A 22,915-nucleotide genomic window follows, 5' to 3' on the forward strand; every position below is an offset into this window, starting at 1 on the left:
AGAGTAATACTTTTATGTATCTAAAAATAATTGTATATTGTATATGAGTGAGTGTGGTTGTGTCTGTAAAGGTAGCTTAAGGAATCTGGAAAAGACAATAACTTTCTAAAATTCTGATAAATGCGAAGGAAATAAAAAGCCCCAGGTTAATATGGTGCAGATTTCTGAGCTCAACAACAGAGAAATTTCACAAAACAAAACCCAGAAACAGGAAATCCTCTTTCTTTGGAGCAAAAAAAGTGAGGAAATAAAAAAAGAAAAAAGAAAAAAGAAAAGAAAAAAAGGCTTCAATCCTAATATTATTTTCCCAATCAGGAAAGATTTCGAAGCAGATTAGAAAAAAATAAATACCAGGTGAAGATCTCTCTTTTTTTTTTCTTGCCTTTCCTATATTTTTTTTTTTTCATTTTTATAAATAATATATACTGATTTGAAAGGATTATCTCTCTCTCTCTGCTACAAATCGGCGACAAACTCCGCGCGGGCAAAGATTTTTTATGTTTTATCTCGGTCTCTTATAACACTAGAGAGCTTTTATTTTTCATTTATTATTCTCTCTTTTTCCTTTCTGATTGACGACCCTCTCCTGATTTCATAGCCGTGGTCTCTTTCTCTCTCCGTGCGTGGTTTCCATATTTGGTTTTTCCGATGGGTCGTCCGAGCTCGACGATCTGCCGGCGGTGGCTCTTTGCCGCCAAAGGTGCTCGTTTCTCGACGAGGCGATCCACCATAGATACGCTATCGCCGACGCACACATGGCATGCATTCACTCGAGCAGATAAATTGGAAAATCTCTTTCTGACTTCGTCTGCCATGATTTAACCCCTTCCAATTCCCCTCCATTGCCGAAGCTTAAGGGAGGGAGCGACTTTGCCGCAGCGGCGGTGAATCGCGACCTGGGAAATGGAAACGGAAACTCCCACTCTCACCTCCAGTTTCACTCCGACGAAGACTCCGACTCCGATGACGACTCCGGTTCGCTCCACCACTCTGACGACGACCACGGTCACCACGACCACGGCCGCGAGGAGTTTTCGCCGATTCACAGTCCGAGCTGATTTGGCGGAGGTTTCGTTGGAGGTGGAGGAGCAGGAGGGTTCATGAACATGAACTTCATTTAAACAACTTTAATAGCGTTCCTATGTGGAAAACTAACACGATCTATAGTTCTTGATTGAGAGAGAGAACGAGAAAGAGTGTTTGGGAGAAAAAGATCAATGTGATCTTATAATTCTCATGAGAATGAATCAGCGGTAGAAACCAGCTTTAATACAAAACGAACTAACCAAGAGTTGGAAAATATATTACATCAACTCATACAAGTGGAATGAGTAATCCTAGTCAGCACAAGCTGTTCAAAATTCTAGTACACTCCCTCAAGGTGGATAGAATACATTTCGAAGGAACATATCTTGGACATAAGATGCTGAAGTGTTGAGGCGGGAAGTGACTTGGTGAACACTTTAGCGAGTTGATGCTGCTAAAGCAAACATCATTTTAACCCTGACTAACTTGGAAACTTGTGAAAATGTGTCAAGTAAATATGAAATTAACTAACACTGTTTAAGATGATTGTTCAAGTTTTAGGTTAAGCAACTCGTAGAACAACCACTACTACAAAACTGGGATTCTACAACGCTTAAAAACAGTTGTAGAATGATTCTACAACGCTTATTAAGCGTTGTAGAATCCTGCGTTGTAGAAGCTTCTACAACGCTTAGATATCCGTTGTAGAAGCTTGGCTTCTACAACGCTTACACATCCGTTGTAGAAGCTTCTACAACGATAGAGTTTCATTGTCCAATTTTAAAAAATTCCAGAACTCTCGCCGCGACGATGTATATTTCTCGCCGCGGCGAGATATTCTACAACGGATAAGATATCCGTTGTAGAAGTATCTCGCCGCGGCGAGAAATATCTGGGTTTTACCCCAATTCTCCTCGCGGCGATGTGTATTTTGAGGTCGTCTTCTAGTTTTTCTTTTACCGTTACCGCTACAACTAGTAGTAATGGATGACGTGAAATCTAAGAACAACAATTTCAACTAAATATCAAATGCAAACTCAATTCCAACAAAAGTATCAAACAAATATGATGTTTCAACCTAAATTATATTAATCCATACTCTCAATTCCAAACAAACACTTATTTTCAACCTAAATTATACATAATTCTCAACCAAAAACTAACCCGGAGTGTAGATGTGGAGCATGGAGGCGTGGAAGAAAGAGAGAGTCGGAGTTGTCGCCGGAGATGCCTAGGCTTGTGTGAGTTTGACGTGGTGGAGGAGTTTATGGGTTTGTGGTTGTGGCTTTTATTGGTTTGAGGTTTGGGTTTTGTGGGGACGGAGAAGAATAGTGAGGGCGGAGAGAGAGTAAGGGAGAAAAGAAGAGAGCGAGGGCGGAGAGAGAGAAAAGTGAGGGCGGAGAGAGAAAGAGAAGTGAAGGCGGAGAGAGGGTGAGGGCGGAGAAGAAGAGTGACGGCGGAGAGAGAGAGAGAGAGAGCGAGAGAGAGGGTGGAGAAGAAGAATGAAGAACAATGAAGAATGAAGAAGAAGAAGAATAATGAAGAATGACGAAGAAAAATTGACTAAGTCTGAAATTCGGGCGAGCCTTTTGAAAAAATTTAAATTTTTAGGTTTTTAAACGCTTCTACAACGCTTAGAGTAAGCGTTGTAGAACTCTCGCCGCAGCGAAGACTATTTCTCGCCGCGGCGAGGCTACTGAAAAGTAAGCCCAGAATTTTCTCGCCGCGGCGAGAGATAGCCTTCGCCGCGGCACGAAAATCTTCTCCAAAAAAGGCTTTCTGGAACTCTTCTCCCCGCGGCGAGGTCCATTAAATTTCACTAATCCTACAACGCTTAGATTATCCGTTGTAGAAAGTTCTCTCCGCGGCGAGAAAAACACATCGCCGCGGCGAGGCTTCTACCACGGATAGTCTATGCGTTGTAGAAACACCAAGCTTCTACAACGCTTAGCCATAAGCGTTGTAGAAACAGCAAGCTTCTACAACGCTTAGCCCTAAGCGTTGTAGAAACACCAAGCTTCTACAACGCTTAGCCATAAGCGTTGTAGAAACACCAAGCTTCTACAACGCTTAGCCATAAGCGTTGTAGAAGCACCCAGTTTCTACAACGCTTATTTTAAGTGTTGTAGAATCTCCAGTTTCTATAACACTTAGCCGTAAGAGTTGTAGAATATGGGTTGTAGAATCCAACATTTGTAGTAGTGAACTGATTGTTTTTAGCTGATTAGATGCAATGCTATAGAAACAAACAATCAAACAAAAATCAGAAAAGGACGCAGACAAATTGGTAACCCTGTTTGGTATAACAACCTACTCAGGGAGACTGTGACGTCCAAGTAAAAGCAATTCACTATCTCAATCAACCACGATTATATGAATATTAAGTTAGATAAAATTCCTCTTTGCTAACACATCTCTTCAATAGTTATCTCCAGTGGGTATGGATTCAAGCCCGCCTTGAACCAGAGACTCCTCTCCCCATTTTACCCCGATCTTGCACCAAAGATCAATAGCACACTTATGCAACACATGATCCCAAGCTTAGTATGATGATACAAAAGTTCTGAGTTAATCAATGCATGTTGTTGATGAAGTTCTCTAGAATGAGAAGACAGACAAAGAAAACACTGCTTCATGAATAATCAAACAGTCGAAGAACCTTGTTAACCAAAGATACAAATCCTAGGTGAATTGATATATGATTAGGTTCTGAATTCCTACGCGGAAACAAAATCGATCGAATCCCTAAAGATCCGAGATTACATCTCCAAGTAAATCGGATAACTAACCAATGTGATAGTTAAATGATTTTCGCGTAAGGAAAAAGACGCAACTGTCCTGACTGCATGTTGCATAAGTTGCTTGAACAACTTGTAGACGCTCCAGCTTGAACAGCTTGTAGACGCTCCAGCTTGAATAACTTTGTTACAATTTGTTTTGCCAAATAAACTATGCCATACAAATAAACTATGGATTCAGAGGGAGTGGGTGAAGCTTGTCCTTCAATCTTCTTCTTCTTCTTGATGGTCTGGGTTTTCTTCAACATCTTCAATTGGGTACCTGATGTCTCTTATTAGGTTCTTGAGGAGCCTCCTTTGGTTCATCAGCTGAGTGATAGCTGCGTCAAGTTGGCAGAGAATCTTTGCTGTCATAGATGAAGAGAGCGATGCACTGACTGAGTGGGAGGATGAAGGTACATCTTCATGAACTCGACGAGTAGGTTTCTCCATCACAAGATCATTCTTGTGCTTCCAGGTGAACAACTTGTGTTCAGCATAGATGAACTTAGAACCAATGGACAAATCACCCTCGTTTACCACCAATCAGGGATCCTGATTCGTCACCAGATCATAAATCAGTGAAGGAAAACCTATGAGATGGTTTACCTTATCAAAATCTCCTGCTTTGCAAGCTGAGAGAAAATGATCTCTCCAAGTTTCACTGGATGGTTGTTCCCAATGGCATACAATAGCTGAGCCATAGGCTTCAAGAGAGAGCTCATGTGTTTGTTGGGATACCAGTTTTGAATAGCAATCCCATAGAGTAGGGAGTACTTCATGCTTAGATATGTTGAGGATATTTTGTTTTCAACCCAACTGGACTTCTCGTCAGTAGTGATTCACCTAGTGATCTTATCAAAATCCGCATTTGGTTCAGAGTGCTGAGCATTCAACGAATTGTAGTACTCGTTGATAACACAAGACGTAATCATTGTCTTCTTCTCTCTGGCAAGAACCTCTCCAAAGCTTAGACTGGTAGAGTTGCCAAAATCTTTGGTCAGGTTCACAATATATAACTTCTCTCACAAGCAGAGCACTGTACTTTTTGAAAGAAGTGACAATAGAGAACAATCTTGCCTCTTTATGCAGAGTGACAATCTGGTGGACAGTGTACTTGTCCTCATCCAGTCTCTTTTCATGAACCGCTGATCTTTTCAACACAGCGTCCCACTTGGTAGCATGCTCCATTGATCGGAACCAAATACCCTTCTTCCAAATACCTTGCACGGCAGAAAAACTCACTCTGCCCCACACGACATTCTTTTTCTTCTTGACAAGAGTCTTTCCAGAGCCAGGCTTTAAGGCAGTAGCTTTCTTCATCATGGATCTTTGGGGAAAGTCATTCTCTAGCGTAGCATCAGCATTAACCAAGTCAATTCTTTCATTCGAAACAGAGACACCAACTCTACTCTTCTTCCTCTCTTTTCCTGCTCCAAATTTCTTCTTTTTCTTCCGAGGTACTTCTGACTCGGCTTCCTCATTAGTCCCAGGGACACTGGACGTTTCTTCAACACTCTCATTTACCTTTCTCTTTCTTGACTTCTTCTTGGGCTCTGGTCAAACATCTTCTTGCTCCTATGTACCTACCGACTCTTCATCTGTCCTTGTGAAATGACCATCTTCTTCAACATCTCATCTTTCATTGACATGAACAAAGGGAGTCTCAACCCTCTCAAGAACCGTGCTCTTCTAAGCACCAGTAGTCTCTCTTGTTTGGATAACCTTTAGTCTTCTTTGTCTTTCTTGTTTTCTTATTCTTTAAGTCCTTTAACACATCAGACATTGTGGGGTCTATTTCTTTCTCAGGGTTAGGAATTTCCGTTTCCTCACCCTGGGTAGCAATCGCAACAAACTCTGAACCCACTACAGGTTCTCTGTTCTCAATATCAGCAGGAGAACAAGTACTAAGGCTAATCCGGGCCATTCCTTCATCGGAACCCACTCCTTCGGTTGGGTGATTTGAAGGAGAAGAAGACCTAGAAATCTCTTGAGATGCAACTTCAGCAATAATACTCAAAGGCGTCGGAGACGATTCTGTCGCAGAAATGGGCTTAACATGAGCCTGAGCATCCACATCCATACGCTTAGCTCGGGTAGTCACCATTGACAAAATGAGAGAGAGAGAGATGCAACGCAGAGAGTTTCGACAATGTTAGAAGGGTTAGGGTTTTGACGGAGCATATCAGTGATCAAATGAGCAATAATGAGGGAAATAAAATCGAAATCCCAATTTTATGCCAAAATCTTCCATTGATTCGCAATCAACGTTCACACGAAAGACACGTGCCTGACTCATTTTCCCTCCCGAAAAGGACAAATAACCCATGGAGGTGATAAAACATTATTCCACATAGTAACTCCCCCTCAATTCCACGTCAACAAAAAAAATAGTCAAAATAAAAAAAATAATTCTCAATAACAGGAAGACTTGATAAGGATCTAAGTGTTTCAATCTGAGCATAATGACCAGGGTAGTTGATGATAGCCATGCGTGTTAACCCAATCTTCAATACTTTGAGATGCCTTTTTGAATGAGGCAGCAAGTTCTTCAAAAACACCATGACACAAATGTTGTTGCAGTAAGTGTCATAACAACTCCTTGAACATCAAGCACGTTCATTATCTGACCATAACTTCTCTTCGTAGTAAAGTGTTCTTCCTTAGCTGTGGACAGCGTGCTTTTCCAATCTTTAGTACTGAGATGTCATATAGTAGTGTTTGTATTAACATAACAAGATTATGATCTGCACGTAGTAGAATCCACTTCAAACAACTCCCCCGCAATGGTGTTCCAATCGAGCACTACCACCATATAAGAGTCAAACTCCATGAGTTTGACCAACTCTTAGGCAATGTTTTCTCCCCCTCGAACATAGCCATGGTAAAAGAACAACATTGGTGAGCTTGCACACCAGGTACTGGATTTTAGCATGTACTCACCATTTATCACAGAGACTTGCTTCTCTTCAAATCCTGAACTGATTCATCATCCAGAGTCTTGACCTCAGCTTCATTTTTCACGATTACTCTGACTGACTCCATTACAGAGTTAGTGTACATGTCGTACTTTCTTGTGATGAGAGTAGATTTGCAGCCTTTTAGGCTATAGCAGTTGTTGAACATTCTCCTCCCAATCATGACGCATGAGTGCAGCTTGTCAAGGACTTGACACCCTTCGCTGGTGAACATCACACTATGATACTTGTCGCATAATTAAATGATATACAACAAGTTAGCTGAGACCATCAACATGAAGAACATCTTCAATCCGGGGTACCCCTTTCAGATTAAGGATTCCCTTACCAACACCATCACCTTTTTCACCATTACCAAATCTCAGAGAGAAAGTCTTGGCTTTCTTCACGTACATAAGAGAGGTTTCATCAACTATCATGTTCACTTTTCATTGTCGCAAGTAGAATCACATGCCATAAAACAAACATTCTTCTCATTGATTCTCCATTCCTGACGAATAGGAACACGAGATTTAGAAGATGGAAACCTCTGAGCTCGGTTTACCCTGAGATCAGCAAGACACCTGAAGCAACGCGGTTTATTGTGACCTTCTTTGTTGCAATAGTGACAGATCCACTTCTTCTTTCATTTGGAGTTGGTGTGATCCTTTGAAGAAATAACTTGATTGGACATCTTCTTCGACTCATGATTAGGCTACCTTCCACTGACTTTAATGAACTTGTTACCAGACTGTGAAGTTTCTCCATGAAACCCTATACCTTTGTTGTTCCTACTCCTTCTCTGAGAAGCCAGAATTGAATCTAGAATACCCATTCAAGAATTCAACATTTTTACATTCTTCTTTAGTTGGTTCAACTCTGAATGTGCCTTATGCTTGTCTTTCGATTCTTCCTTCAAAAATTCAACTGTGCTGACGAGCTTGGCATTCTCTAACGTAAACTCACTGATCTTCTTCTGCGTATCATCCTTTTCGAACTTTAAACCAGTGATCCTCTGATTTAGCATCATGTTGTTGTCTATCACATCCAGCCACTTATCATTCAAGAGACAATAGTTATTCAAAATCTCTTCTCTTCAGATTTCTGCATCATCATCGATGTTCCACTCTTTAGAGTCATCATCAGCAGACTCCATGTTAGATTTGTGCTCATTCTTCTCTTTTGTACAGCATTACTTCGTCTTCAGCTTTACTAGATTTTGAATCACTATCACTCCAGCTGGCCACCAGGGACTTGTTATTCTTCTTCAAGGTGTTTGCGCATTCAGCATCAATATGACCAAACACATTCGCAGAACTGAACTCTCTTGGGCTTATCTCTATTGTTGTTGTTGTTGTTGTTGTTATTGTTGTTGTTGTTGTCTTTACCTGGGAGATTCTTCTTCTGGGAGTTCCCTTCCATTCTATTCTCAAAATTAGGAGAGTACTAGTTCCCTTGATCACGTTTTCTCTGGTTTACCTTCTCTTGAACCTTCCGAAATTCTTTGCGAGAAGAGCAAATTGTTCGTTGTAGTTTAGCTCTTCTCCAGAACCAGAAGCCTTCAACGCAATTTCTTTAGTCTTATTATCTTAATTATGTTCTTTCTCCTTGAGGTTCATCTCATAAGTTTTGAGAGATCCCAACAGCTCATCAAGCTTCATCGTTGTTAAATCATAAGTTTCTTCTAATGTAAGAACTTTCAAAGAGAACCTTTCAGGAAGGGTTCTGAGCACCTTGCATTATCAATTGTCTCTTCAAGACAATATGATTCATTCGAGATATCATAAATTCTAGCATTGTATTCTGCTATAGTCTCCTCATCTTTCATAGTGATATTCTCAAGTAGAGTAGTAAGTTGACGAATGCGTTATTCTCTAACCTTTTTGGTACCTTGGTGAGCAACAGTAAGGATGTCCCATGCCTCCTTAGCAATGTCACAGTTTGAGATCAATTTGAAGAAGTTTTCATGGACATCAGTGAAAATAACATTCATTGCCTTAGTGTTCATGTTGGCCTTTCTGCGATGCATATCTGTCCACTTGTCAAGAGGTAGAGTAACACTTTCATTTTCGATAAATATAGTAAGGGCCTTCCATCCCTGTTCAACAGCCTGCCAAGTACTCTTATCAATGGCCTTTAGAAATGCCTTCTTCCTTGCTTTCCAATATAGGCATGGTTGGATCCATCCAACAGAGGAGGACATCCTATACTGTATCATTCATTCGTGTTCATCTTATGAAGCAACACATGTTAGTAAAATTCTAGGAAAACACTGAATTCGATAGAGTGACCTGCTCTGGTACCAATTGAAATTAACTAACGGTGTTTAAGATGATTGTTCAAGTTTTAGTTTGAGCAACTCCTAGAACAAATGATTGTTTTTAGCAGATTAGATGCAATGCTATAGAAACAAACAATCAAACAGAAAGAAAAAAAGGACGCATACAAATTGGTAACCCTGTTCGGTATAACAACCTACTTAGGGAGATTGTGACATCCGGGTAATAGAAATCTACTATCTCAATCAACCACAATTATATGAATATTAAGTTAGACAAAAATCCTCTTTGTTTTGTTAACATCTCTCTTCAATGGTTATCTCCAGTGGGTATGGATTCAAGCCTCTGTTGAACCAGAGACTCCTCTCTTTGTTTTACCCCGATCTTGCACCAAAGATCAATAGCATTGCGACCCATGATCTCAAGCTTAGTATGATGATACAAAAGCTCCGAGTTAATCAATGCATGTTATTGATGAAGTTCTCTAGAATGAGAAGACAGACAAAGAAAAAACTGCTTCGTGAATAGCCAAACAAGAACCTCGTTAACCAAAGATACAAATCCTAGGTGAATTGATATATGATTAGGTTCTGAATTCCTACACGGAAACAAAATCGGTCGAATCCCTAAAGATACGAGATTACATCTTCAAATAAATCGGGTAACTAACCAACGTGATAGTTACATGATTTCCATGTAAGGAAAAAGACACAACTTTCTCTGACTGCATGTTGCATAAGTTGCTTGAACAACTTGTAGACGCTCTAGCTTGAACTACTCTGTTACAATTTTTTTTTGTCAAATAAACTATGTCATACAAAAATAACAACAAAATCAACACCTCTTGCTGAATGTAGCCCTTGGCAACTAGGCGTGTTTTTTTTCTGGCCAGTGTAAATCTATTTTTGAAAATCCACTTACAACTAATAGACTTTTTTCCCTGAGGAATTGGGATAACATATCAAGTCTTGTTGTTGTGCATTGCCTCTATCTCATTCATTAATATTTTCCAATTCTCAGATCTTATAGCTTGGTGATAAAATTGTGGTTTAGGCTCAAGAGACACTGATAAGGAAAAATGTCTATATGTAAAGGACATGAGAGCATAAGAACGAACTATGTTTAAGGCATGTGGAGACGTCATAGGCTTGGAACTAGAGGCCATGTATGCAATGTTGCAGTGATAATCCTTGAGGTGACGAGCAAGAATAGTTGATCTAATTGACCTTCTCAGACCTGCAATAATGTCTGCAACATCTTGGGAGTCGGCGGATGGAACTGCTTTTGTATAAACACTGTGATTATATGAGATGGATGGACTGTGGTGACAGTGAATGAATAAGCCTGAGTAGATGATGAAGATGGAGAAGAGAGCCTGATGCGGAGGCAACAATATCAGGAACACTAGCAACAAGTGGCAAGACTAGATCAGAAAAAGGATCAATAGTGGTGTCAAAACCATGCTCGCTACTATGAAATGGAAAAAGAACTTGTTGGAATATAACATCTCTTGACAAGAAAACTTCTTGTTTTTCCAAGTCCAATAGCTTATATCCCTTGACACCTAGGGGATACCCGAGAAATACATACATTATTCCCCTTAGCTGAAACTTAGTCCTATGAGCATTGAGTGTTGAGGCAAACACTAGACACCCTAAGATTCTCATGAAGCTGTCTTCAATAATCTTGGGAAACACACACTCAAAAGATGATATGTTTTTCAATATAAGATTTGGCATTCTATTTATTAGATTTATGGTTGTGAGAATTCAATCTGACTAGAATTGGAGTGGCACTCTGGATTAAAAATATAGGGCTCTAGCTACACAATAAGTGCTGGTGTTTCATTCAAAAACTAAGTTTTATTGAGGAGATTCAACACAAGAAAACTGATGCATTATACAAGTTTTGCCAAATACTAATTGAACATTATGTTGTACATCAATTTTTTCAATTGAGAGAAAGCATGCCTACATGAAAAATACGGGCCGAGGACAACAAGACCACAAACGTCAAAAACATAATTAGGCCAACATGAGGATCTGGCATAGTCTTACCCCGACACGTCCAAAGGCCAAAGATCATTGCGCACTGATGCTCCGTGCGTCGACCCTCTGCGTACTGGCCTTCCGTGCATCGTCTAAGAAAAAGGAGCTCGGGGATAAAGTTCAACACACTCGGACTCGAGTGCAGTTACGGGGTCATACGTGACCTTACCGATCCCGTATGGTAGCCTATACATTTTTATGCTATTCTTCTCTATGGTGACGCTTCTTAGTTCTCCGGGCCTAAGCAATTGTGTTTCTTGGTCATTCGTGAATTAAGCGATCTCGTATGGTAGTTTGTACGCTTTTACATTACTCTGCCCTACGATGATGCTTCTTGATCATCCGAGCTTAAGCGATTGCGATTCTTGGTCATTCGTAACCTAAGAGATCTTGCATGTACACTACTCTGCCCTACGATGACACTTCTTGGTCCTCAGGGACTAAGCGATTACGCTTATTTTTCATTCGTGATATAAGCAATCCCATTTGGTAGCTTGTACGGCTTTTACGCTACTCTATCATGCGATGATGCTTCTTGGTCCTCCGAGTCTAAGCCGTTGTGCTTTTCAGTAATTTCTTACCGAAGCGATCCTGTATGATAGATTGTCTTCTTTTAAGCTACTCTTCTTGGTCCTCCGGGCATAAGCGGTTTTGCTTCTTAGTAATTTCTAACCTTAGCGATCTTGTATGTTTGCTTGTACGCTATAACGCTACTCTGCCATACGATGACACTTCTTGGTCCGCCGGGCCTTAGCCATTGCGCTTCTTGATCATTTGTGACCTCAACGATCCTGCATGGTAGATTGTGTAATTTTACATTACTCTATCGTACGATAATGCTTATTGGTACTCCGGGCCTAAGCGATTGTGTTTCTTTATTAATGTATGATTTAAGCGATCCCGTATGGTAGTTTGTACGCTTTAACGTTACTCTACCCTACGATGACGCTTCTTGATACTCCGGGCCTATCCTGTATAGTAGCTTTTCTGCATTTATGCTATTTTTTCGTACGATGACACTTCTTGGTCTTTCGGGCCTTAGCGATTGCGCTTCTTGGTTATTTATGACCTCAGCAATCCCATATGCTAGCTTGTACGCTTTTACGATACATTGCCTTACGATGACGCTTCTTGGTACTCCCGGGCCTAAGTGCTTGCGCTTCTTGGTCATTAGTGACCTAAGCGATCTCGTATGGTAGCTTGTACGCTTTTTTGCTATTTGGACCTACGATGACGCTTCTTGGTCATTTAGGCCTAAACAATTTCACTTCTTGGTTATTCGTGGTCTAAGCGATCTCATATGGTAGCCTGTACGCTTTAACGCGATCTCATTCGTGATGTAAGCGATCCTGTTTGGTAGTTTGTATGCTCTTACGCTACTCTTCCCTACAATAACGCTTCTTGGTCTTCCGACCCTAAATGATTGCGATTTTTGGTCATTTATTATGACCTAAGCGGTCTAGTATGGTAGCGTGTATGCTTTTATGTACACTATCATATAATGATACTTCTTGGTCCTCCGCGCCATAAAGATTGTGCTTCCCTCTCATTTGTGATATAAGTGATCTCGTATCGTAGCTTATACCATTTTACGCTACTCTGCCCTATGATGACACTTCTTGGTCCTACGGGCCTAAGCAATTGCGCTTCTTGGTCATTTGTAACCTAAGCGATCGTGTATGGTAGCTTGTATGATTTTACGTTAAATTTTCCTACGATGTTGGTTCTTGGTCCTCACGCCCTAAGCGATTGCGTTTTTGGTCATTCATGTTGTAAGCGATCCCGTTTGGTAGCTTGTATGCTACCCTGCCCTACGATGATGCTTCTTGGTCCCCTGAGCCTAAGTGATTGCGTTATTTGGTTATTTTTGACCTAAGCACTCCTGTATGGTAGCTTGTATGCTTTTATGTACTATGTTGTACGATGACACTTCTTGGTCCTCTGTGCCTTAGCCATTGCACTTCTAGGTGATTTGTTACCTTAGCGATCTCGTACATTAACTTGTACGCTTTTACTCTACTTTGCCCTTCGATGACGCTTCTTGGTCCTCCGGGCCAAAAGGATTGCACAATTCTTGGTCATTCGTTACCTAAGCGATCATGTATCAGGTTGTACCCTTTTACGCTACTATGCCCTAAGATGATGGTTCATGGTCCTCCGGGCCTAAGCAATTAGGGTTCTTGGTCATTCGTAACCTAAGTGATCCTGTATGGTAGCTTGTACGCTTCGCTCACCTACGAGGAAGCTTCTTGGTCCTCCACGCTTAAGCGATTGTGCTATTTGTCATTCATGCGATCCCGTATGGTAGCTTGTACGTTTTAACGCTACTCTGCCCTTTGATGATGCTTCTTGGTCCTCTGGGCCTAAGGGATTGTGCTTCTTGGTGATTCATGATCTAAGCGATCCCGTATGGTAGTGTGTACCTTTTTACGCTACTCTGCCCTTTGATGACGCTTCTTAGTCCTCCGGATCTAAGGGATTGTGCTTCTTGGTCATTTGTGATTTAAGCGATCCATATGATAGCGTGTATGCTTTAACGCTACTCTATCGCACGATGACGCTTCTTGGTCTTTTGAGCCAAAGCAATAACACTTCTTGGTTATTCGTGAACTAAGCGATCTTGTATGGTAGCTGATACGCTTTTACGCCGTTCTACTGTACATTGATGATTCTTGGTCCTCCGGACATAAACGATTACGCTTCTTGGTCATTTGTGACCTAGGCGACCTATATGGTACCTTGTATGCTTTTACGCTACTCTGCCCTACGATAATGCTTATTGGTCCTCTGGGTTCAAGCGATTGCGCTTTTTGGTAAGTCGTGATCTAAGCGCTCTCGTATGGTAGTCTTTACGCTACTCAAACCTACAATGACGCTTCTTGTTCCTAAGCGATTGACCTTCTTGATCATCTGTGACTAAGAAATCTCGTATGATAGCTTGTACGCTTTTACATTAGTCTTCCATACGGTTACACTTCTTGGTCTTCCAGGCCCAAGTGATTGCGCTTTATGTTCATTGTGACCTAAACGGTCCTATATGATAGCTTGTATGCCTTTATGCTATTCTACCATAATTTGACGCTTCTTGGTCTTTCGGGCCTAAGTGATTGAGCTTCTTAGTAATTTGTGACCTTAGCAATCCCGTATGGTAGCTTGTATGCTTTTACGCTATTTCCTACGATGATGCTTCTTAGTCCTCCGAGCCTAAGGGATTGCACTTCTTGGTCATTCGTGACCTAAAAGATCCAGTATTGTAGCATATACCCTTTTACCTACGCTGCCCTACATGAGGATCTGGCCCAGTCTCACCCCAGCACGTCCAAAGGCCAAAGACCCTTACGCCCCGATCCTCCACGCGCCGACCCTCTGCGTGCTGCCCCTCCGTGCACCATCTAAGAAAAAGGAGCTCGGGACACACTCGGACTCGAGTGCGGTTACTCAGTCATTTGTGACTTGACCAATCCCGTATAGTAGCCTATACATTTTTACGCGATTTTTCTCTACGATGACGCTTCTTAGCTCTCCGGGCCTAAGAAATTGTGTTACTTGGTCATTCGTGACTTAAGCGATCTCGTATGGTAGCTTGTACGCTTTTACAATACTCTACCCTACGAGGACGCTTCTTGGTCATCTGAGCCTAAGCGATTGCGATTCTTGGTCATTCGTAACCTAATAGATCTTGTATGGTAGCATTATTGCTACTCTGCCCTAGGATGAGACTTCTTGGTCCTCCGGGCCTAAGCGATTGCGCTTATTGTTCATTCATGATACAAGTGACCTGTTTGGTAGCTTGTACGCTTTTACGCTACTACGCCCTGCGATGATGCTTCTTGGTCCTCCGAGCCTAAGCCATTGCACTTTTTGATAATTTCTTACATAAGTGATCCCGTATGGTAGCTTGTACGCTTCAATCTACTCTGCTTTAAGCAAATGCTTCTTGGTCGTCTGGGACTAAGGGATATTCTTGGGAATTCATGGCCTAAGCAATCTTGTATGTTAGCTTGTAGGTTTTTAGGCTACTTTGCCGTACGATGACGATTCGTGGTGCTCCGGGCATAAGTGATTAAGCTTCTTGGTCATTCGTGACCTAACGATCCCGTATGGTAGCTTGTATGCTTTTAAGCTATCCGGACATACGATGACGCTTCGTGGTCATTTGGGTGTAAGCGATTTCTCTTCTTGGTTATTCGTGATCTAAGAGATCCCGTATGGTCGCTTGTACGCTTTTATGCTAACGCGGCTGTTGTCGATGGTTTTCGAAAATTATTAAAATCCTCGTGAATTATGAGAAATTTCACGTCAAAACTCGAATAAAACCCATCACGGCCCACAAAGGCTAAGGCCCACACGAAGCATCCTAAAAGTTAAACTTCAAGCTCACACACAAAGCAGAGCTCACGCGCGCTCCGCGCGCGACAAGTACATGGCTCGCAAGGGCCCTAGCCCGCCGTGCCTAACCCTCAGAGCGCCGTGCCGCCATGATTTATAAGAAGAGCACCACAGGCGCCTTGAAAATAGATGTGCATGGTGCACACAGAACGTGGCACGACACGCGACCGTTTGCGCTCGTGCTCTATGCGCGCCCAGCGCGCCGCACTCGCCAAATTCCAATGCGCGCTCTTGGAAGTGAGTCCAAAGGCCCTCATAGGCCTCTACATCCACTATAAATACCCCCAACCTTCAGAGAGGATCAGAGACACATTCATTCTTCCTCAAGTTACTCGCTATTAGAGTTTTGAAATGCTACCAGAGACTTTCTGCACACAGTTTCTCTAACCGAGCATTTAATCTCCCTCACGCAGCTGCGCTAAGAATTCTCTACTGAGAATCTCTCTCAACTACAAGAGAAAACACACATTCTCTCTCGGGTGACTCGATTATAGAGTCTTGAAACATCGTCGAGGACTTCTCCGCGTTCTATTTCTTCTGTTCAGCATACCTTTCAGGCTCCGCACCCCACATAGCGAATAGACTCGCATTGAACTATGTCATGACTCGATCCCGTAACTCGGGTATGTAGGCAGCTCACAAGAAGCGTAATCACCCCCATTCACCTCATTCTCTCATCAGAGAACGCTTACGACCAAAAGAACAACAACTCGAGACTTTCGAGTTCCCATACTTGGCTTGGGTCTGGCCACTTGGTCCGGCCTTGAGTCGAACCGCTTGAAGCTTCCCGCGTTGCCGATTTTCGTCGACAACAATGGCCTAATCAATGACGTTCTTGATCTTGTTTTGAGCTTGAGCGATGGTAGGATCCAAAGAGACTTTACAAGTCGTGTAAGAAACTAGGGCACTATAGTTGTATTTCATTTTTCCATCGAGAGAAAGAGGGCCTATAAATACACCCCTCCCTATAAGGGTAAAGGTAACGAGTTTTAAACATGAAAACTCTGCAGAAATCACTATGTGCCACAAGATTTCTCTCCCACCATACACAAAATCACTCTTCTTTTTTTCTTAGACGACCAAGGTCTAGCGACGAGATGAAACCTCCCACCTCGATCAAACTAATGTTGAGCATCGGAGAGCGTGTCGGAGGAAATCCCTCCGTGCTCCAATATCTTTCTTTTATCCTTTTTCTTACTTTCAAGTTTCCACGACGAACACAGAATCCTTGACACCAAGAAATAGAGCTTGGGATTTAGAGTTCAATACACTTGGACTCGAGTGCGAGCACTCAGTCCGGCCTTGAACAGATGCTCTTGAGATCGTGAATCGTTATCCAAAAACGAGTGACAACACACAAATTCAGCTGTATTATCGGATCTAAACGAATCGAACCGCTTGAGTTCGTGAATTGTTGTCCAAAACGAGTGACAACGCACCAATTCAGCTGCATTATCAGATCTAAACATTTTAATAGAGCTGCTAAACTGATTATGAACCATAGCACATAACCGTGGTATCAACCTATGCACATCAGACTTATGCTTCTTCAAATAATCTACTACTGTCATCTATAAGCTGGAGCGAGAAAGAATTTATGACATGTATGCGATTCCGTATGAAATGGTCACCGCACATCACAGAGAACAAGTTCAAAAACTTTATCATACAGCTTATTAGAAGCAATAAAATATAGTCTTCTCTTCTTTGCATGTGGACATATACAACAAATCTTTAAATTAATAGATTCAATAAAGCAGTTAACACATGTGTTGAATGAAGCTCAGTTGATATCTCATGTTTGGGAGGCTTTACTTGATGCTAAGAGTTGACTTGTCGACAAGGTGATCAGTTGATTACATTGGCTGGGAATGAGAGTTGACATTGCAGAAGTTGAAGAATCTTCAGCTTGACCTCTTCCTTCTACCATGTTGACTTCTTCTTTCATCTTTGGCTTGCTTGGGTGACCAGGTGGATACCTATGGTGTTTGTAGCACTTGTTTATGGTATGTCCAAGAAACTTACAGTGAGTGCATAGAGGCCTCTCTTTCTTGTAATTCCTTCTCTGGTTGTCTTCTTTCACTGTCATTGCCATCATAGTCTGTGACTAATTCCGTGCAACAAACTCATTTCCAATTGATCTTTGCTTTTCTTCATGTAAGACCAATGAGAAAACATTGTTGATGGGGGTATAGGATCCATCAATAACACCTGACTCATGGCATTACTGAACGAATCATTTAGCCCCATAAAAAAAGGTCGTCACGTATTCACTATGAAGATAGACAACTAGATCTCTGACTCCACCACACGCATATTTCATACGTGTCCAACTCGGTCTGAAGTTGTTAAGTTCTTCCCAAATTGACTTCAGTTTGATGAAGTAAATGCCAGCAGACTTTTGGTCCAGCAACAGATTGGTCAATTCTCTGCGAAGTTGGAAAATTCTTGGTCCATTAATTACTTTGTTGAAATCTCTCTTGGAGATCATTCCAAATCTCAGCTGGAGTTTCCTAGATGAGAGCTATCGGTCGGAGAATTTCCCTGAGCTTCCACGATCGCCAAACAAAAAAGATTAAAAAATAGTGCACTAAAAAATAGGGGAAAACGAACTCCGAATACAGAAATGATTGCAAAAAAAAAAAAAAAAAAATCTTGCTTTGATACCATAACACGATCTAAGTTCTTGATTGAGAGAATGAGAGAGTGTTTGGAGAAAAGATTAATGTAATCTTAGAATTCTCATTAGAATTAATCAGCGGAAGAAAACAACTTTAATACAAAACGATCTAACCAAGAGTTAGTTATAATAGAAAATGTCAACTAAAGTAGTTAAAGTGGGAAAATAAATTACATCAACTCATACAGGTGAAATTAGTAATCCTAGTCAGCAATAAGCTGTTGTAATCTTCTTCCAGCGTAATATCTTTTACTAAATCATGGAATCTCTGTCAATAATGTCACGTACGTTTGCACTGTTATAATATATCACGTAATCTTAGCTAATTTATTGCCACTTCTAAAAATTAAAATTTAGTTTACTTTTTTGATGGCGCTCATGCTATATTATTCATATCTTCATTTTCAGGACGCTGAATTTGCAAGATTAAAAAAAACACCAAAATGAGCAGAGGCGAAAGAAAGAAAGGAATTCATCAGTACCAAAGCTATCAGACCATCTTGACCGTTGGTGATGGCGACTTTTCCTTCTCTGCTTGCCTAGCAAAATCCTTTGGTTCTGCTCACAACATGGTCGCCACTACTCTGGATTCTCTTGGTACGTGTCATTTTCATCATTACTCATTTATGTTTATCAAAGTAATATGTGGCACGTTTGGTTTGTGGTGATGAATATCAGATACGTTGATGAGCAAGTACGGAAGCTTTGTGATGCATTGTAATGAGTTGGAGAGCAGAGGGTGCACGGTGTTGTTTGAGGTTGATGTGCATGACATGAACAAACATCCCACATTGCTTGCCATGAAATTTGACGTTATTATTTTCAACTTCCCTCACGCTGGTCATGTCTCTTGGCTCCGTGAAGCTGACACAATCCTTATAGAGTAAGTAAAATTTGGTTCTACTATCTTCCTTCGCACCATCTCCAACTGTAAAATATTTGATTTAAAATTTACTATAAATAGCGTAAAAAATTGGTTTTCAGGTTGGAGATGGGTGCCTTCTAGCCAAACCTGGTTAAATGTTTTCTCTAAATAGTTTCACACAACAAACTTTGTTGCTAAAACAATAAGAAGTGTGAGCATTAATTCAAATACCATAATCTTTTCCTGTCATTTCCTTTGAATTGATTCTTTTCTATGTTCTTTTTAGTTCATCATTATGTGGGTAATTTCTTAATGATATGACTGCGCTTGGAGAAGTTTAGACGTGTCAAAATTTTATGCACTTCTATACGATCCTAAAGCCATAAATGTAATGTGTCATATGATCCACCCAAGATAAGTAAGCAAAAATAAAAAACTAACATAAGGAAAAATGCTAAACAATGTTCATAAGATCATGTACGTACGTTACATATCTGGTTGGTAAGTGGTTTTGCTTGTACGTTACATGGGATGAATTTTATTTTGTTGATGTTGACAACCTAAACAGAAATTTACATTTCTTTTAATTCCTTGTATCATGATATATTATTCGTAGTTTTTATACCTAAAGTTTGGTATACAAATACAGGAGGCACAAGAAACTTCTGAGAGGCTTCTTTAAGAGCGCCCGAGAAATGCTGAAGGAAGGTGGCAAGGTTCACGTTTCACATAGGGACGACAAGCCTTATTGCCGATGGGAATTAGAAAAGCAAGCTCAAAAAGAAGGCTTTGTCTTGAAAGAGAAATCTCCATTCTCGAAAGAACACTACCCCGGGTACCACCATAAGAGAGGCGGTGCAATCCAAGGCAACAAGCCATTCCCTTTGGATCATCCATTCACCTTCAAGTTCTCTATTGATCATCGTCATCATGATCAAGAAGTTAAATCAACTATAAAATTCGATGCCAGTAGTATTCCTGCTGCTGTGGCAACCAATGTCAGTCATGAAATCCTTGTTGGCTGTGATAAAGATAGCTGCAAAAAGATTGAATTTAGTGATGACGGCATTGATCACTTTAATGTCAAATTGGAAAAGCAAGCTCAAAGTGAAGGCTTTGTCTTGAAAGAGAAATCTCCGTTCTCGAAAGAACACTATCCCGAGTACCATCAGAAGAGAGGCGGTGCAATCCAAGGCAACAAGCCATTCCCTTTGGATCAGCATCCATTTACCAACAAGTTCTCTGTTGATCATCGTCATCATGATCAAGAAGTTAAATCAACTATAAAATTCGATGCTAGTAGTATTCCTACTGCTGTGGCAACCAATGTCGGTCATGAAATCCTTGTTGGCTGTGATGAAGATAGCTGCAAAAAGATTGAATTTAGTGATGACGGCATTGATCACTTTAATGTCAAATTGGAAAAGCAAGCTCAAAGTGAAGGCTTTGTCTTGAAAGAGAAATCTCCGTTCTCGAAAGAACACTATCCCGAGTACCATCAGAAGAGAGGCGGTGCAATCCAAGGCAACAAGCCATTCCCTTTGGATCAGCATCCATTTACCAACAAGTTCTCTGTTGATCATCGTCATCATGATCAAGAAGTTAAATCAACTATAAAATTCGATGCTAGTAGTATTCCTACTGCTGTGGCAACCAATGTCGGTCATGAAATCCTTGTTGGCTGTGATGAAGATAGCTGCAAAAAGATTGAATTTAGTGATGACGGCATTGATCACTTTAATGTCAAATTGGAAAAGCAAGCTCAAAGTGAAGGCTTTGTCTTGAAAGAGAAATCTCTGTTCTCGAAAGAACACTATCCCGAGTACCATCAGAAGAGAGGCGGTGCAATCCAAGGCAACAAGCCATTCCCTCTGGATCAGTGTCCATTGACCTACAAGTTCTCTGTTGATCATCGTCATCATGATCAAGAAGTTAAATCAACTATAGAATTCGATGCTAGTAGTATTCCTACTGCTCTGGCAACCAATGTCGGTCATGAAATCCTTGTTGACTCTGATGAAGATAGCTCCGAAATGAGTGAATTTAGTGATGACGACATTGATCACTTTCATGTCGATAATAGTGGGCGATCTGGATCAATTTCAGCTTTCTTCAGAGGAACTTTGAGGTGTATGTTTGGACTTGTAACTAGCTACATTATTTTAAGTGTACTTGGGTTATGGTAGTGATGTAATCGTTGAACTCAAATTTAATTATTAGCAACTACCTTTATTTTTTTTTTGTCATTTATGCTTATGCCTTAATGCGAACGTATCTCCTCATTTCGAGGGATATGCTTACTGTGGGGTAGAATTCAGCCACATAAAATAATTTGGTATTAAGCTATTAAAGCCCAATATCCATCAAAGCCCATTTTACGAGCCCACAACGCAACCACCAACGTCTTGACGAAGTCGAAGTCAATACAGAAAAAGCGATATGGCCTTGAAACTCGGAGAGTTGATGATTTCTACTGAGCCTAGGCAAATGGATAAGTGGCGTTACAGAAGAAAAGGCGATGAAGGACGAAGTCGCCAGCACGTGTCTCCAAAAATTTTTCCTCTCGTCAGAGTATAAATTCTCTTCTTCACAGAGGATTGAGACATGAATTTGACCTATTATCACTTATTTAATAAAGACAAGGATAAATTACATAAATACCCCCTGAACTTTTGACCATTTAACAGCCTGGTCCCTACTTTTATTTTTCTTACAGCGTCGCCCTTAAACTTTGACAATCTTACAAACTTAGTCCTTCCGTGTATTTTTCTCAACAATCCATCCATTTTTTCCCATGTGATTGGCATGTGACTATTTAAACAGGGACAAAATTGTAAAATAACAAAAAATATTGATTTTATAATGATTTAATATTATTACAAATTATTATTTATTATATAAAAAATAAATAAAAATAAAATAATTATGTAAAATATCAATTTTTAATAAAAATGAATTGTAAAAATGAATTATTATTTATTATTAATTTTCTATTATCGTGAAAGAAAAAAAAGTATAATGGAAATGTATAAAAAAAAAGTATTAAAAAAAGACAACAAACAAAATGAAAAATGAAATTTTTTAATTTTAAATATTAAATAAAGGATATATAGGTAATTTTAAATATTCAAGTTATTACACAAGTTAAAATAGACGGAATATACTCCCAAAATTTGACGGAAGGACTAAATTTGTAAGATTGTCAAAGTTCAAGGGCGACGCTGTAAGAAAAATAAAAGTAGGGACCACGTTGTTAAATGGTCAAAAGTTCAGGGGGCATTTATGTAATTTATCCTAAAGACAATTACTTTCACTTTCTATTTTCTTATTTGTTATTACATATTCATCATTAATAAATTAAATCGAATCAAACACCGAAATATCTGTATTGCTTTCTTCGTGACTATTGAGTCTCGGAAACGTCATCAACAATTTGGCTCCGCTTGTGGGAAACTTTCATAAGGACCAACCTCGAAAAGAAACGAGTTAGTCTTGACAAAAAAGTGACTACGTCTCTAGATCGCTACGAATCGGATGTCGAGATCCCTCCGGAGATATTGAACAAAAAATTCGATCATCAAGAGGAAGCCAATCGGCTCCTCCATGACCGCCTAGACGACATAACCACTCCACCCCCGTTTTCTTTTGGTCAACAGCCCGAAGAGGGTGAGATTGTAGCGGAATGATCGGTTTAGAGCGTAATTACGGTTGTACAAACCAACTGGACTCTTCCTCCAGGCACCGCCTAGATTTCACCAGAATACAGGTAAACCTGGGCTGGCAAGATTGTCTCATATCCGATCTCTCATGCGGATTTACCCCCTAAATCGTTAGGGAAAGCACCTTGGGAGCTCGGATCGGCACAGAGGGATTACTTTCGCCCCCGCTGGGCGG

General features: G+C 40.6%; 1 protein-coding gene across 2 annotated transcripts; it reads left to right on the forward strand.

The window, feature by feature from the left end:
- On the forward strand, nt 1-21,346 carry LOC149407367 (uncharacterized). 2 transcript variants are annotated; one of them, XM_089613183.1, is made up of 4 exons: nt 1-354; nt 18,565-18,753; nt 18,835-19,039; nt 19,671-21,345. In XM_089613183.1, exons 2-4 carry the CDS (start codon nt 18,600-18,602, stop codon nt 21,205-21,207), a joined length of 1,896 nt encoding a protein of 631 aa, XP_089469309.1. In that variant the 5' UTR covers nt 1-354; nt 18,565-18,599; the 3' UTR covers nt 21,208-21,345. The 2 variants fall into 2 exon arrangements, with proteins under 2 accessions (XP_089469309.1, XP_089469319.1); XM_089613193.1 differs by lacking the exon at nt 1-354 and adding an exon at nt 17,305-17,482 and having other exon boundaries at nt 19,671-21,346.
- Nucleotides 21,347-22,915: the final 1,569 nt, after the last annotated feature.

The sequence above is a fragment of the Urtica dioica genome, chromosome 1, assembly GCF_054948205.1.
Source record: "Urtica dioica subsp. dioica isolate 48M chromosome 1, U.dioica_male_clone48M_v1_H2, whole genome shotgun sequence".
Taxonomy (NCBI): domain Eukaryota; kingdom Viridiplantae; phylum Streptophyta; class Magnoliopsida; order Rosales; family Urticaceae; genus Urtica; species Urtica dioica.